The sequence below is a fragment of the Rhea pennata genome, chromosome 6 (assembly GCF_028389875.1).
Source record: "Rhea pennata isolate bPtePen1 chromosome 6, bPtePen1.pri, whole genome shotgun sequence".
Taxonomy (NCBI): domain Eukaryota; kingdom Metazoa; phylum Chordata; class Aves; order Rheiformes; family Rheidae; genus Rhea; species Rhea pennata.
This window is the reverse complement of record NC_084668.1, coordinates 26,967,564-26,985,355: the sequence shown is the minus strand read 5'-3', so window position 1 is coordinate 26,985,355 and position 17,792 is coordinate 26,967,564. Positions and strand designations below refer to the sequence as shown.

At 38.8% G+C, this 17,792-nt stretch overlaps 1 protein-coding gene across 2 annotated transcripts in view; it reads right to left on the bottom strand.

Annotated features, from left to right (window-relative positions):
- Positions 1 to 1,957, bottom strand: part of ITGA4 (integrin subunit alpha 4) — a 42,367-nt gene extending 40,410 nt beyond the window's left edge. For both annotated transcript variants that reach the window (XM_062579009.1, XM_062579010.1), the window contains exons 1-2: positions 1,681 to 1,957; positions 1,258 to 1,379 (exon numbers count right to left, since the gene is read on the bottom strand). In XM_062579009.1, the coding sequence (XP_062434993.1) occupies positions 1,258 to 1,379; positions 1,681 to 1,874 (316 nt within the window). In that variant the 5' untranslated portion in view covers positions 1,875 to 1,957. The remainder of the gene's footprint in view (positions 1 to 1,257; positions 1,380 to 1,680) is intronic.
- Positions 1,958 to 17,792: the final 15,835 nt, after the last annotated feature.

Genomic DNA, 17,792 nt, shown 5'->3' with positions numbered 1-17,792 from the left:
GGAACTAATATTATTCAAGAAGAGAACCACTTTGTCTGGAATATGTTTAATTGCAGTTCTTTCTACAAGCAACCGCTGTCTTCTGTGAAGAAAGCGATGCTTAAGTACATTAGCTTTTTGTAGTTTAGATATGAAAAATAACTTCCAGCTGCAGGAAAAACTGGATGGAACCTGTCAATTCTAAATGCTATGTCCAGCTGCATAAAGTAATTACTATTTTGATTTAACATTTTTGTCAGAAAGTCTTGTATTCTGGCCTGAAAATACATCAGCCCACAGTGCTTTATCACTTTTGTTGGTTTCAATTATTTTGAAAAACATTTCCCGTGCTTCTTATCCTTACTAAGCAGCAAGTTCATAGTTTTAACGGATTCAGTGACTGTGTTGGTTATAGCAGGAGAGAAAATTCAGGAAACTTTTTATTGATAACATAGGAATAGAGTTTGAATGGCACAGGATTTGAAGAGGACAAAAACAGAGCCCAAAGCAATGTATTCATGGTAACTAGTTGCAAAGTGGACTCACCCTGGGCAAGTATCAAACACTTGGAAGATGGCTGAACTTCCCAATCATGAGGACAAGGGAGGCAGAGAGAAGAGATTAGATTAAATGCAGAAGCCAACAAGTTTGACTCAGTTGTGAATAGTTTTGGTCCCCTGAAATTCAATTTATCAGGGCATCCACAGGTGGTAAGAACCGACCTGCAAGGCAGCTGTGCTTCACTGCTGATTTAGGGTGGCTTCTACAGAGGAATGCTTTGAAGAGGAATGATGGTTTCCACCCCCCTGCCTGAGTTAGCTACGTTTGCACTCTGCTCAGGAAGCTGAACTAGCTTTCTGAAGAAAAGCATGAGAGAGAGAGAACTGAAACTCTCATGAGGGCTCTGAATCAGGTGCTGAAACGTGTGCGTGAAAGAAAACAGTATGGGAATGGGAGCTGTCACATTAGGCTCGTTTCCCTAAATCAAGTTTTGTTGTGTTTCTCTCTGTGGACAAAGATGCCACCTTCGCTATTACTAGGTAACAGCGCTCGTCTCGCCCTTAGCGAAAACTAAGCGCTGCTTTAACCTCAAATTGGCTCATGAGAATCACCCCGCGGCGACGAAGACGGCGGGCGCGTGCGGCGGGACCAGGCCGGGCCGCCCGGCTCGGCTCGCGCGGCCGTTACAAGCGACCGTTACAAGCGACCGTTACAAGCGACCGTTACAAGCGACCGCGTGGGACTCTGCCGCCTCGCTCCGCGCGCACGGCCACTCACCCAGCTGGAGCTGCTCGCACTGCCTGCGGGGGTTCCTCTCAATCCGGCAGCGGAAAATGGCCCCAGGGTTCGCCACGGAGCTGTTGGCGGGCCAACTCGCTCGGGGGGCGCCCGCGACGAGCCTGGAGGTCAGAAACGGCGGCGTGAGAGGCCGCGTCCCGGGGGACGGGGCCGCCGCGGCCGCGCAAACTTGCGGCGCGTCCCGGGGGTGGGGGGGTGTCGGGAAACAACGAAAAAACGCCCCCAGCGTTCCCCCGGCCGGAGCCACCCCGTTCCCCACCATGAGGCTGCCTGGCTCTAGGGACCAGCTGCGAGAGGAGCGTCAAATGCCCCTGCGCGGCCGAGCGGGGGCTAAGCGCCTGCCGCCGGCCCGGCCGCCCCTAGCTGGCCCTGGGGTAGCCTGGCGCGAGGCGCAGCACTCACCAGCTGTCCTCGCCGTGGCGGTGCAGGAGGACCGAGTATCCGAAGAGGGTGCCGTTGCCGCCCTGAAAGAGCAGCGGGTGCTGCGTGTCCAGGTTGTAGGGCCGCGCCGCGGGCAGGCAGCGCCAGAGCACCAGCAGCAACGGGGCGGCCCAGCGGGCAGCGCCCCGAGCCGCGCCCGCGTCCCCGCTCCACATGGCTGCCGGCCGGGCGGGAGACAGGCGCCCGCCGCTGCCTCCTCCCCGCGCTCGGCGAGGGCAGCGCCTAGCCCCCGCCCCAGGACGGCGGCAGCCCGCACCCTGCGCCGCGGCCGCTGAGCGGCGGGGCGGGCGCGGGGCAGGGCCGGCCGGGCGGGACTGGCCCGCACCGCCCCTTTTCTCGCTTCTCCGGGCGGCTGGCGCCGGGCTCGCCCTGCGTCCTGGGGAGCGCGGGGCCGTCCCAGTCCTCCTTTGGGGTGGGGGCGGCCTCTTCCTTGCCAGTCCCGAGGACCGCGGGGCAAATCCAGCCCTGTGCCAGGGCCCTGCCAGCTCTTCGGCCCGAGCCAGCAGGCCACGGGGAGATGAGTGAGTGTTGTGGTGGTAGTGGGGGGTGGGGAGGAAGTAGAGCAAGCTTTCCCTAAAGTGCTATAGCTGACTTTCCCACTCCAGCTGCCCTTGAAATAGCCGAGCTCATTTTACTTTAATTTCCTGTTCCCTGAAAACCATCTCCCCTGAGTACCAGCATTGAAACACTAGCCAAAACTGACACTCTTCTTCTCTGAGGGAAAACTGTGTGGTCAGATTTACATTTGCCTTAAAAAAAAAAAAAAAAAAAAAAAAAATCCCAGGCTCCCCCCCTGTTGCAAGTCTTCCTGCATTGCCATTGTATTGAGGGGATCTTTCTTGCCTTTTCCTTTTGGTAGTGAGGTGGGAGGTATTTGAGTCCTAAAACCTGGGTCTTAACAGCAGAGGGCAGGAAGTGCTTGCCCTATACAAATACCCACGCTTGGGTTTAGGTAGGCATTAAGCAGGATAAAATCTGGGGCAGATATGGCCCTGTGGAGTATGTTTAATGGTGGGAGTGATGAACAGTCCTGAACCACTGGCCTACCTGTATTGCACAAAACTGCTAACTGCCCCAACTTCTTCCTTCTACACAGGAAGAAGTCATGACCCACCCCCCCATCACTTTTTTCCTACATTTTACAGTAACCTTTCCTAAGTTGCAGACAAAATTATTAGCCATTGGATCAGATAACTTAGAAGTAAAGAAAAATTTCAGCATCATGCAAGAGATGTGATGGTTAGCCAGCCTTGTAAAGTCTCCCCTGATCATAATGAGGAGCTTTACTGTGTGCATTTGCTGAATTCAGTCATCAAGTCTTAATTTAGCTCATACTGAATCATGTGCATACTGAAATAGAGGCAGCTACTTCTGCCCACAAACCTTGCTTCATCAAGGACCATCGACTTTCAGGGCTTTCCTACTGCTATAATAATAATCCATTAACATAGCTATATATGGTGATATTTTGAGTCTAAGGAACAAGAACCCAAGAACCTCCTCAAAATGAATTTTTATTACAAAAAAATTACTGAATCTGAGAGACAAAATGGATATCATTTCAAGCGCTAAAAATTACACGCATTAGAAATAAGTGTGAGATGGTGGAGTACCTTCCCCTAATGGAAATGTATGACATAGCATTTCAAGTTTCTTGGACAAAAAGCCCTTTCATATCCATTCAGTTGATGCCAGTGGAAAATTTAACCCTTACACAAAATGCTGAGTAACTGCCAGAACGAGACACTAAGGCAATGCAGAAGCAATATATCTTATTTTGTCTTAAGTGCATTCAGATGTGTAGCTCCTGGAATGAGATCAGCACATTATAAGATCACGCAATTTGCCAGCAGTATATCTTTTTAAAATATTCACCTCTAGAGCCGTCAGAGTGTTCCCCTAGATAACACTGATGTGGAGCAGTGACTGTATTGCATGTAGGAAAACAAGTTAAACAGCTCCTCAGGTGCTGTTCATCTTCCTTGAACTGACATCAAAGGAGTTATGACAATCAACAGCAGCTGAGAAGCCACCTCTTCTATTAGTCAAAAGAGTTGTGTCTGTCATTCTGAAAGCAGCAAAACAAGCATGATCCAAAACTGCAATTCTAAACTGTTTGATGGGAAGTCATAATACTTTTACCCCTACCTTAAACTCTTGGCCAGTTTTCACTTCTTATTCATGAAGTTCTGTTCCCTTGAATGCAGGGGGAGTAAAGAACAGCTCCCTGCTTGCAGTTTCCAAGCCTGCTTTTCCTCGGCAATCTTATGTCCTAAACATCACTATTCTTTCTGCTCTCCCTCAAGGCCTTTCTTGTGTATCATTTTGTAAATACCCGACGCAGCAACCCTATATGACTGCAAACAAGCAACATTTTGGGCTATATTTGTAGCTGTTGTGGGAAGAACCCAACCCTAGCTCTTAATAGATGACTTGTTCCTCGCTCCTTGCATTTTATCAGTGAGTCTCGTATAGGCAAGTGTGCAAGCTGCTTATTGAACTGAGAGGCAAATTACAGTCACTTGAGACCAGTATAGCTGGGAGAACTTGGGGAAAGGGAGACACACAGCTGAAACTTTTTAAGGACTTGCCTCTAGTTTAATGGCCCCTGGACTGCTAAAGAGAAAGAAGAAGTATTTGAGGTTTTGGGTAGTGGTCAGGGGCAAAGTCTCAATGCAGAATTGATAAAAGAGTGTTTAATAGAGAGTTCACGTTTTGTTGGAGATTAGGAGAAATTTTAGAAAAGGTGGAATCAATGCAGAAGGCTAGGAAGCAGTATTTATGAAGAAAATATAAATATATATAATATATACATTGTATATATTTATACTATATAAATATTTTCCACATAACTGTGCCTATTAAAGTTCTTCTAAAATGATAAAGAGAAATCCTTCTCAAAGTATCATGCTACAGTGTGATCTAGACAGAGTATCTTCCATTGTTCTCTGGCAACTTTGAGTTAACAAGTTTAGAAGAAAAATACCATAGTGACTTGCTCTTGCTCTTCCACTTGATATTGGATGTGTTCACTATCTAAGTCTATTTCAAAGAAGCTATTGGCATGGCTTGTTAAGTGAGATATTATATGAAGCTGCAGCTGGGCAAGCATTTTTTATAGCAGATATGCACACTTAATCTGACTGTCCTCATCTCTTGATGTTCATTCTTGAATCATACTGCTGTCTTTGTTATGCTGATGCTGTTATGTGTCTGAACAGTGAACTAGATCACAGAAATTATCTAGGTTAAAAATAACTCAGTAAAAGCCCCAAACCTGGATCAGTTTTGTAATGCGTATGTTCTATGGCTGGACAGTTGTATTGATTGTGTTAGTAGGGTGGTTTAAGCTAGCAGTGCTGCTTTAAGAGGTTTCTCAGACTGCAGTCTTAACTTCGTACAAAAAGGAAGTAGCAAGAGTCTGAAGAGGTGAAGCTTACACATTAACCTCAAAATGGAAGCAGAAATTCGTTTTCCCAGCATTCCTGCTGAAACTCATGAATCTTGGGCCATTGTCCCTGAGGGTCCCAGCCAGGAGAACTATGTTAGAGTAGACCTGATTTATTAATGCCATAAATACCAACATACAACATAGGGTGAACAAGGTGACCATAAGATTACATATCAGATTATATGTGATCCTTCAAGATTTAATATTCCAAATTCAATTATGAATACTGCATATTTCTAGAGGGGTTTATTGATGCAAAGTCCAAAGGATGTAGTGATAACCAGAATGGGCAAATACAATCTCTGTCATGCTGTGACAATCAAATTATATATATCAGTTAGATTTAGACAAATGTAAATATAAAAATAAATTTTAAGTTTGCTGATGCAAACCAGAACAAATTGCCATGAACGAAACTGTCAAAATCCGTGGACTGAACACATGCATGTCACAAAGGTAAGATAATTGAACAAGTACATCCACAGGTGCCAGCTATCTTTCTCTCAGATGATCTGATCTTTATTAAACTTTGCATTTTTTCAACTTTGCAATTTCTCGACCTATAAACCTTGTCTTCCCATAGTTCTTTGATTATCAGGACACATTATTACTGTAATAATCCATTAACATAGACTCAAAGTAGTGTTAGAGTAACCTGAGATCATTAAGGCTTTAATGCCTAAGTCTGTGAAGGGAAAGTCTTTTTGATAGGAATATGCACACATTACAGCAAGTAAAACAGAATATAAGGGATCTTACAGAAAAGGTGTTAGTTATGAGAATACCTAAATATTGGTATTCCAAACTGAAGTTTTCTAAGCCTTTGTGATCCACTGAATTGTGGAAAATTTGGGAGTTTGGTCTTACCAAAAGTACTTCTTGTTTTTTTCTGTTTATTTTTTTTTCCTCCAATAATGGCAGTCTTTTACTCATATGCTATCATCTGAGAAACTGTAGAAGGAACATATACTGTTATACTTATCCCTAAGGTTCTCTTCAAGAAACATCATCTTCCCCCTGCAGTGAGATATGTGTGAGCTTGCAAGAACAGAATATATTGTTCACTGACAAGTATAATCAAGCAGAGATGTCCAATGCACTAAAAAGAAGCTGATATTAGCAAAGTTTTTTTATTGTTATACTTTTATTCTCTTTAGTGATCTGATTTTTGGTTAGAATCAGCTAAAGAGGAAGAAGTTTCCTCTATTAACTGACAAATCATGTTTTCTTTAAAACATGTTACATTTTTGATATTCACATGATGCCTTTTTAGGGAGTGTTTTCTGGAAGTTTTTCATTCCCTTGAATTCTTGTATTGGTGAAGGACAAGTTTTTCAACATAACTTTCCAAAATTTAAATTTATAATGACGTCATACAGATAATGGCCGTGGCATGCTGGCCAGCAGAAGCAAGTAATAGATCGTTATAGTTAAGAACAGGTGTAACTAGTGACTACATTCTGATTTATGATGATAAGATACAGGGGAGGAAGACTGGAAATTAATCATTACAGGTGTATGTGAAGTAACTGCATAGATATCCTCTTTCTTCTTTAGAACTGTGTGTAAGATTTTTCAACTGCAAGATCAGGCCCAACCATAAATAATTAGTTTTGAATAGGGCTGGTCAGAAACCTCTTTTCCTGTTCCATTGAGCTTTTGCAACTTTCCCACCTCTAATATATACAAAGAGTGTTTTTTTGTGCTGTCTCTGTATTTTCCATTTCAAAAGATCAGTGCAGTTTTAGTATTTTTTGCAGTCGTTAAAACAAATGTTTTATGTTTGACACAAACAGCTATTCTGAAATGAAAATTAAATATTTATATTCAGGGAATTTGAAAACAGACTATTATTAAGGTCTATTTTTTTCAAAAATGACGATCAACCCTTTTCTGCAAATAATTTCCGTTTCAACATATTGATCTCTCTGAAGAAAAATTCCTCCTCATCATTTGATATTGTGATTTCCTGTTTTTCATATTTGTATTCTTCTGTAGCTTCTGTGAATCCAAGGAAGAGATTGGATGCAAATGGAACAGAATAGTATCCATAGGAACTTTGTCAAAATTAGTTTGTTAGTGGCAAAGCAACTTTAAACTAAACAATGCTCTATTTCAGGACAAGTCAGAGAACACTAAAAGCACAACCTTTGGTTCTTTAGCCAAAGTAGATACTAATTTTGTCTGCAACAAGTGTCAATTGTACCACTACATGTATTTCTTGGCTTTTATGAGCCTTACTGGCACTATGCTTACACTGTAGCTCTCTCTTTTGGAATCCCATTACAGATGCTCAGATATTAATTTATACACTCTAGCACATATCATAGTTTCTGTTTGTATCAGCCTTCAAATACGTGCATATGTTGATACAATAAAACAATGCTGTTAAACAAGACTGCCTTAACAGTTGGTATTTTCCAGTGATGTCCATTTAGTGATAATAAAATGGCTGATGATTTTGAGGGGAGTGAAGGAGTTTTTTGGTCTCTCTTTTTCTTTTGTCTTGTGACAAGAACTAGGCATGGCAAATGATTGGTAACAGTCAGCCAATTAGTAGCTGTGAGTCTGTGGGTCAAGAGATACCATAAAAGCTGAAAGCCTTTGGCTCCACGGGAAATATGAGTGCTATGAAAACAATCCAGAAATTATGAAGGTTTTCCTTGTGTGCCTGTCACCAGCCTGACAGTGTTCTTTCAGCAGTGGCAGCAGCTATGTTTCAGATAGAAAACAAATTCATAAGACCCCCTTTCTAAAAAACAAAAAAAACCCAAATTAGTTGTTGGAAGACAACTATTGAGAGGAAACACCTGGAGGAAATGCCACTTCAATTTCAATCTTGTCTTCAGGATACCATAACTTACATCTTCCAGGATGTGATAGTGTGCTTCATCAGACAACATCACAATGAGATCATACCCTTGAATATGGATTCCAAGTCATTTTTATAAAGAACAATAATAGTTATGTCTGATTCTGCTTCCTGTGAGAGTATATTAGGAATATTTCTCATCTTTTCATGAGAAATTGGATAATTTCTTTGATGTTATCATGGAATCCTAGATATGCACAGAAATGATTACTTCACAAACTCTGAGTCTACCTGAGGATGAAGGCAGACATCTCTCACCAGGAGCCATCCCTGTGATGTCAACAAAGTTGCAGAGACAAGCCTAAGACAAGCTACAACAAAGATCAGGGTAGTATTATGATAAGAAGGAATTAAGGTAGAAGATAGTGAAAATTCAGTGATTGTATGTATATAGCCATGTGCAGTGAGACTTCAGACTTTTTCAGAGAAGGGTAAACAGTAAGACCTTTTGACTTTTTATATACCTGTTAAAATTGTTCTAGCACTCCTTCCATGGATGATCTTGGCATGAGTAAAAACATGTTCATTCCATGTAATACATCTTCATGGATTTACTAGGCTGCAAAATAAATTTGGGAAACAAAACCTTTCAGCAAGCTCTCAGACCTCTAGTTATTAAAATGTTGACATAAAATGTCTTTAATACTAGCATAATCTTCATAATTAGTTATCTGCTAGCTTGTTATCTATGATTTCCTGGTAATCAGGTCTAATAAAAGTTCAGACCCTTTTAAAATTTTCAGAATTTCTCTTGGCTTAAGTACACAGAGGGCTTGCAGGTGCAGGACAAATCTGAGCATCATCTTTATGTATTCCTCCAGAAAGTTTTTTTGTAAAGTTGCAGATACACCTTTAAGAAATACATGAAAATATTCACACTATGCAGAAAACAGTATGCTGCTAAAACTTCATCCACTAACAGGTAAACTTTTCCCAGTTCCTGTTAAAGTAGACTGTGACCATTACTTGTCTTTTTCTATATAGAGATATGCATAGCAGACATTGTAATCAATCGATTACAACTTGTTACTTTTTTTAAAAAAAGCATAATGGAATGAAAGTCAGCTGCTGTTATACTTAGAGATACTTCTTTGAGTTATCTTGATTCTGTTTTGTATTATTACGTTTGAATGTTTCTGTTTTAGACTTTGATTTTGACATGTCAAAATGCTGAATTTCCTTCTGAAAAGTTGTAACCAAAGCTTGATTTATTTAAAATGTAAGCAACCTTTTGTGTACCTGCAAATTCTACATACTCAACACCCAATATATGTCTATGAGCATACCATAGGTATGCAGTTATTTCAATCTCCTATTTCCAATGTTATGTCTTCTGTTGCAAAGAGGACCTGGAACTTTCATAACTCTTTGTTGTCCAACTCTTTGTTTCTAAAACACATAATTTTCAAAATACTTGTGCGTTAAAGCTACACAATAAGCAAGATGCTTAAACTAAGAAAAGCTTTGAAAAGGAGCCTTCTTACAAATACAATATTGTACTATATTACAATTCTAACACATCAGTGATTTTCTAAGAAAGAAATAACATCTACCATGTTTTTTATTCCCTTTCGATGAGACAGTACTTCCAAAATCCAACGAAAGGCCATATGTCTGTCCTGCATATTTGTGGTTTGCCTCCATCTAAACATTCTAATCTTTCTCTTTGTGGGAGAGAACTGTGAAGACACACATATCAGTTATCTTATGCCAAATGCATGAAAGTTTATATAGGAGCAGAATAAACAGTGAAAATGATTGTTTAATAACTCAAACAACACAGAAGATTCAGAAAATCATTCGTATTCTGGAAGACTATACAAGCATGTGTTCAACTACACCAGTCTTGAATTTCAGTGAATTTAAATTTCAGCTCATATTTATTGAACTTCCTGCATAGAGATTCATTGACTGAATTCCTTTTGTATAGAGAATTTCACAGGAAATCCTGATAATATTGACTAACCTATAAACTGAAATATATTCCTTTTTAATTCCTAAAAAATATCGCAGCGGTTTTAAGTTCTAAGGAGATGCAATAAAACTTGTTATCTAGTACATTCAAATCATGCATGAAAACTAAAAAAATTCTGTATTTCTCTTGCCTTGCATTAAATAGAGAAAAACAGATTTATTAATAAATAATTAAGACATGAAGTAGGTTATTCAGATTTTTAGGGATCCTAGCTTCATTGACTTTAGGTATATGCAGGAACATTGTTATATTTAGTGCATAAAATAGTGATTTAAGAACTTAAGAATGGCTGTATTTGTTGAGACCAGGGGTCTGCCTAACCCAGTACTCTGTCTCTAAGCTTTGCTAGACCGGATGCTTAACTGGAGCCAGGACAAGAAAAGCTTATATGATCCCCCCACTAATATTCTCCCAGTCTCCAGCTATTTCCAGTCAGGGATTTTCCTGATCAGCATGAAAAGCTGTGTTCTAATATTTCTTGTGAAATCACCTCCCACTAGCTTTATTTGTTTTCCCCAAGTTCTTGTACCAGAATAATCAAGGAGTAACCAATTCCTATCTATGTTCTCTGTGCTTCGCTCCCTGGTCTGTTTTCCAGGCTGAAGAGGGCTATGCTATTTAGTAATTTATTTTATGGAAGCATTCAATACCTTTAGTGAATGCTTGCTGATATTCTCTGAACTTCTGGCAATTCTAAAATACCACTTTTGATATAAGGGAACTAGTGCTGTATGCAATATTCAAGATACAAGTGAACTGTGGATTTATACAGTGGCATGAAAATATTTCTATTTTACTCTTTTTTCCCCTAACATTTGATTTTTTTTTCTTTTTAACTTTTTAGGTGTAGCTTACAGTGAGAGTTGTGGTGAAAGGAGGCTTCACCAAGGTCTAGCACCTGCAGAACAGTCAAGCCTGTTATTGAATGCTGAGAGGTAAGAAAGTACAAATTATTTGTTTCTATCAGAATTTAAAAGGAAGTGGTATTTCTCATACTGTATGTAAATAAAGGCCCCAGTTCTTGTTTACACAAATATCTCGCCATGCTCCGATATTTTAAGATACCTTAAAGTTTGTTTAAATTACTTGAACTGACTTTTGAAACAGCATAGAATGTTAATGGAGAAATTGAGAATCATATTCATGTTGAGCATATTGCACACATTTAACTCTAGTTTCATAAAGATATGCATAGAATGATTGTCTCTTTTTGTCTTGAAAATTCTGCCCAGTCTTTACAAGTGGTTGATTAATGCTTATTAGTCAACTGGTGATGATCTTCAACAAATCTAAATTCAACAGGAATCCCTAGTGCTTTGAAAATTTGAGGTTCATTCATTCATTAGCTAACTATGGATGGAAATTCTTAGCTTTTATATATGTATTGTATATATCTAGGAGCACAGAACTTGCTGCTGGTTGAGAGTATCTTTTTTTTTCTTTCTTAAATATTCCCTGTCTTCCTCTGCATCTCTCTCTGCCATTCCTGCTTTGGCACCCTGTCAAAATTGGAAGAAGTGTTCTGACCTTCTTGACAGAGGTATTTTCCAGGTACTGGTCTTTACAGCTGTAACAAGCTCAGCATTGTATCTTGTGATCTCACCTTAGATAACCCTTCAGCCTAGAACACTACTCCAGTGTCCCTACCCTGTCAACCCTGTACAAATCTTCCCTGGACTGGACAGAGGGCTTTTATATGATGCAGAAGAGTTCAAAAAAGGGTCGAGGGTCTTGTCCTGAACGTACAAATTGGTATCAATTTTAGATAGTGTAAGTGAAGAGTCTACTGACATACCAAAACCACCGCATGTATTTATTACAAAATGAATAGGGATATGAAAATGCATCACAATTTTAAGAACAGAAGTTTTTTCCTATTTGGGCAGAAGACAGTTTTCTTTTCATGGCCTATCATGATATTAGAATAAGTGAAAAGATGCGCTACTAAAACAACAAACTGATATTTAAGCATCAATACATGCCTTATGCAATAGCACTTAAAATTATGCATAAAAAGTGATGTGAGTTTTAAACTACTGCACAAGAAGGAAATAAAAATAACTGAGCCATCTTCTTTCTTATAACATTGCTGAACAACACTTTTCATTGTCATAGTCAAGACTATTTTGTATACGCTAACTAGCTATAAATGAGCATGCAGAATGCATTATAGACATGCCTGTGGAGTAATAAGATATATTTTGTGTTTTAAAAAATGATGCTGTTGCTTATACACATTTTTTTTTCTGCTTACTGAGATTACAAAAGGTAGTTAAGGGAAAAGTAAAATGGAATTGAAGGATCATCACACATGGGTAAAAATAAGATGTTGAATATGTATTTTGTTTAGTTAAGACAAAATTGTACGTTTCTCAGAAAACCACATTCAGATCCAGAGTTAGCAAATACTGATCATCAGCAATGGACCATGTCTCTGTAACACTCAGAAACCATAAAAACTGTTTGGCATTTCAGTTTGTAATGCAGAACGGATTGCTGCTATTACTCATGATTTTAGATTAGACTCAGTGTGAAGTTCTAGCTCAGTTAATAGCTAGTGGAGTTTTTCTACTAGTTTCAACTGGCCCACCATTTTAGTCGTTGGCCCACCATTTTAGCTATCTGTGTATTTGTCTGGGACTGTGTGAAGACTGAAGCATAATCATTAGATAGAATCAGATCAATATACTTCACATTGCATTTTTTATAGGTTTTCTGTCTAATGAAAATTGATCATGTAATTAAATCTACACAGAAATTCTGGCACATTTACTTAAAATATGATTACAGAAATCCTTGGGAGACTAAATGAAAAAATAGATGATCTATTTAAACGAATTTCTCAAGATTTTTTTTATTCTGAAACAATACACAGTGTCGTACTGTCCTTACTATATCATACTGGTATCATCAGCCTTTTGTTTTATGAACAAAATTTACATTTTGTTCTTCTCTTTAAGTGGAAGTAAGTTTAATATTTTACATCTTTTTCTGGATACGCTTTGTTTCTGCTTTAAATGTTTAGCAGTTACTAGGAGTGTGTCAGTGAACAGCCCCCCTTTCCCCCAGTGATTAGTACCCATGTGCTGACAGCAAAACTTTCAAAGTCTAAAGTAAAGATTTTTAAAAACATAAAAAGTAAGAAAAGTTAAATTGGCAGACGTTAGTTTACAAAATGAAGCTAAAAGATGAATTTGCTTGCAATAATATTACCTGTTCCAATCATTTCAGCCATTCTGTGAGTTAATCATTTTCAAAGTTAAAACCTACCTGAAACTGTAAGTAAGGCTTGCATAAGCAAACCTGACAATTGACCAGTTTTTCACGCATTGGAAAGCTTATGAGTTGAGTATACTTCTGCATGAATACAGTTACAGTCTTAACCTAGACAGAGTTGTTGTGCAGAGAACACTGCATTGCTTTTCCATCTTTCTTCTTCTTGACTAGATCCAGCCTTATATTTACTTTTAGTTTTCAAGGCTAGTAATAGCTATGTTCTTGAAATCAAAAATCTGAAACCTAAACCTGTGGCATTTTCTTCTCAGAAATTTTTTGAACGTTCACATTTTGTTGGCTGTTGGGTTGCTGTTCAGGTCTTGCAAATGTCATTAAATGAGTTTATGAAGACTGAAATCAAGTGGCTCCATTTTTCAGTATTGCTGGGAGGCCTGTGTGTATTTTTTGATGAAAGAGTCTGAAAGGAATGTGTGAGACAAGTAGTACAGTTGTATTCCAAACGAGGATACTTGGGACCAGCGTTCATGGTTGCTGGAGTTGATATGTCCTAAAATGCCAAATATATTTTTTGGAGAAATCTCAGTGAGACTTCCACAAAAGTGATCTTCTAGTGCTTCTGAAATCATTTGGAGACTACAGCAACTGTTGGACTTTAGACTTGGGTAGATGTATAGAGAAGAACAGAGCAAGCCCCAAAGTTAATGGGAAAAGAGAGAAAAAAAGCACCTTATCAAATGGCTGTCTCCACGTTTAAAGACTCAAACTGACTGAAGGATGCATCAGGGCAAATGTTAGTGTTCCCTTAAACTCATTTTGTTGGAGGATTTTCCCTTCTAGAAAGTGCTTTCTGGGATGAACTTTTCATTTTTTCTATTAATCTTAGTTTATGCCTGCTAACCATTTAGTATAAGCCACTGGTAATTGTTTGCAAAGGATGTGGCTTTTCCCTCATTTTATCATTCATTTATGCAAAAAATAAGGCAAAGAGAAATGTCCGCATTAAAACTTTAGAGCAATCAAACTGTCATCATCTAGAAGCAAAAATATGTTGCTTACGATCATTGTTAGTTGGGATCTCTTATGTAATGAATGCTTTAATGCCTATATACACATACATGCACAAGACAGTGAACCCTATCTTTCAAATTCAGTGAGGTCTTAAAAGGATTTAAAGCACTGCCTATGTATCTTTTTAAATTCCACAGCAAGGGAAACTGCATATTTCAAGAAAAGACGTAGCTACTGAAAAGAGAGAATGTAAGAAGCGCAGTGCTAGGCCAGTTTAAGTCTGTAGTGATATCTGAAGTGCAGATTCGTGAGTGCAAAGGAAGTGTAGCGCATAGTTCTGGCATCTGGATCAAAAATGCAGCTCTGGATCTAATCAGTTCTGAACTTCTGGTGAGCACAGGGTCTGACTTAATAGATCTATGTGTATGAAGGAAAGTAACTGTTTGTCATCTTCGGCTGTAATGGCTAACAAAGCTTATAATGAGATGTGACTTGTAGAGAAATATACCATAGTAAGTCATGCAGATCCTATGTGAAAAACGTTGAGATGTAGAAATACAGTTAGGCAGATTGTAGACTTCTATTCCATGTTTCAAAGCTAAATAGTGTACGCCCGTGGGGGAGTTGAGTTAGGCTAATTTTTACACTAGCAGAGAATCTGGTGTGGTGAATTATTTCTGAGCACTCATTGTGCAGAAGATAAGTATTTTTATCTTTCTAACATATTTTCCTCTGCACTTTCTTCTGTTTGGCAGTAGTTGCTGACATTAAATATTTCAGAGCAATTGTGTCAGAGAGATGGCCAATTTCAATGACAGCTGATGTTCTCCCATAGTCTTATGTGGATTATGCAATTTAAATGGACACAATTCAATCTTAGCTGCGTATCATGTTGGTCATAATCATCGTTCCTTTATAGAGAATATTTTTTGTAGTCTTTGCACATATGATCTCTATAAGTCACTGTTTGCATACCACACAGCATCTGCCTCAGTTTTTACAGAATCTCAACAGATGCAGTCAGGAACAATGTACAACTCCCGAAAGTCTAAAAATAATTGTATTTCAATAAATTCTCCTGCTGCAGTCACTATCCTATATAAATATAATAATCATCTAGCGTTGGAAATGACACTGAAATATCAGAGTAAATGCCCACAGCATGCAGCCATTGAATGTTTTGTTTAGCAAAGAAGGAATGTTACTTAGAGAATACTTAAAGAAATATATTGAAATCATTAGTGTCAGGATAGTTTTAAATTTAATCATGTTGGAAAGATTTTGAATATTGCATCAATCCTCTGCCAAAAAGATGTAAATGACATTCACTTAAATGAATACCAGGATTTGGCCCTCATTATTGTAAGTTAAGGAACTTAAAGTTGCTTCTATTTTCTTCATATCAAGAAGAAAGAAAACTGTTTCCTCTATGTCTGCAGTATAGATACACCATTGTAACATATTGGAAGGAAGTCTAACTTCATCAAGCCACATGTTGGGTTCATACTTGTAGTTCTTCTACAAAAGTGCTATTGACTGTAGTGAATGTTTTGCATGACTAGATCAAAGTCAGAGAGTGCAGGGTGAAATGCCTGATGTAACAGACCACTTACATTAGCTTTAAAATAAATATAACATCCAATAACTATAAGGAACTCAAAATGCAAATCGTGTAACCCTTTCAGATCTGTGCAGCAATACTGACTTTCAACATACCAAAGTTAAATCTCATCTCTAAGGTGACTGCTGAAAAGAAGAAATGGTTAGGCACTGAAAAGACTTCAGGCATTCATTAGTAAAACAATGTTTTGGAATATCATTTTGTTGCAGAGAGAACAGTCTATTTTGTTGCAAGATGAACAGTTATCTAGGTTTCCCCCTTTCTCTGTCCTGACGTTTCGACTGGTAGGACAAGAGGAAGCTATTGTCTGTGATGCCCAGCGCTCCAGCAGGGCCATGAGCTCCAGCTCAGTGTATGTGTGTATGTGCCTTTTATGGCAGGACACGTGCAGTGAGATGGGAAATGAGCAAAATTAAGATATATCAACAACTTTAGGCATGACTCTTCAAGTTAATATGAGGGCAAGTGGCTTCAGGCTAGACATGAAACAAGTGTCTGAAATAGTGTGCTATTGAGGAAGGATATAGTAACTCCTCCATATACATATGAGCAATCAAAGTAAGATCTGATTCTGTGGACAATGTACAAGAACAGCATCAAGCAATTCATGTCTCACCTATTAATTGAGATCTGTATGTCAAGGAAAAGGAAATGAAATTTTGTTCTGCAGCTCACTCAAAATAGAATGAGCTTCGAAATCTGAGGTCTGCATATAATACCAAGGAGGATGCCTCTAGCTAGCCAGATTTCCTCTGTCACAGAAGAAAAAGAAAAAAAAAGATCTTGGAATTTGATCTCTGTCTACTCACTTAAAGATTCTAAGGGTAAATAATTTTCAGGTATGCTCAATTTTATGAAGCAGAAATTGTGATGTCTAAATAACATATGACTTGAGAGATCTATCAGATATAATTATGTGCAAACATAATTATGTGCAACACTTTCTGGTGACAGCATTAATCTGAAAAAAAAAAAAAAGTATAATACATTCCTGTTTGCTTTGCTTGTCATTTTCAAATTGCATCAGTTTTCTTTTCCCAAACTGAAGAGTACTCCAAAATACCTGACATTCTTTAAGCAGCATCTTTCTGAGATTTTGGGAATTTAGAATGAAAGTCTTAGCATCTCTGAGGTGTACTGTAGCATGAACTGTTTTGAAAACACTAATTACTACAGGTACTTGAATGCAACTTTCTGCCAGTAGCTGGTAATTTTGTTCAAGCAAGCAGAATGATAAGCTCTACAGTGGGAAGAGGTGTAGAAGAAACAGCAGTATCCTTCATATTTCACAAGTCTGTCCCTTCATTTTTTGAGTAGAACACAGCTCTTCTTCAGCCATCCTTGACTTGAAGGTTGGTAGCATGACAAAATTTTGCTAAATCCTTTACATCATCTTGCTTTAGAGAAATAGGAGACAGTAGGCATATTTATCTGCTCCTTTCTGAGGATCCCATTCCTGAATGGCTTGCCAAGGTTAAGCATGCTTCAATATGTATGTAGTCTGTTTTTCTTCCCGTAGGCACAGCTTTCAACTCTTAAAAACTATCAACTGCAACCCATAGAAATGGTATTTCCCTTGTCCTCCAATGGAGCAAGTGTACTATACATTGTTGTGTATCAGTACAGAGTTATCAGCACACAGTTTTTAATAGTGATTTTTGTACCCTGGTGCACATGGTATGAATTTTAAGCCTAATGAATTTGGGAAAAACCCTCTGAAAGCAAAAGCACTACTTTCCCTAGTAAGAGGAGGTTTGAAGTTATTCATGTGAATTAAAGCAGTCCTTAGCTTTGTTGTCATCTTTCAATTTGTAGCAGGAAATTCTTGATCTGAAAGTACAGAACGAAATAGAAGACAAAGTAGGTTTCCTCTGTATTTCACGATGCACATTTTTCATTTCACTGCAGA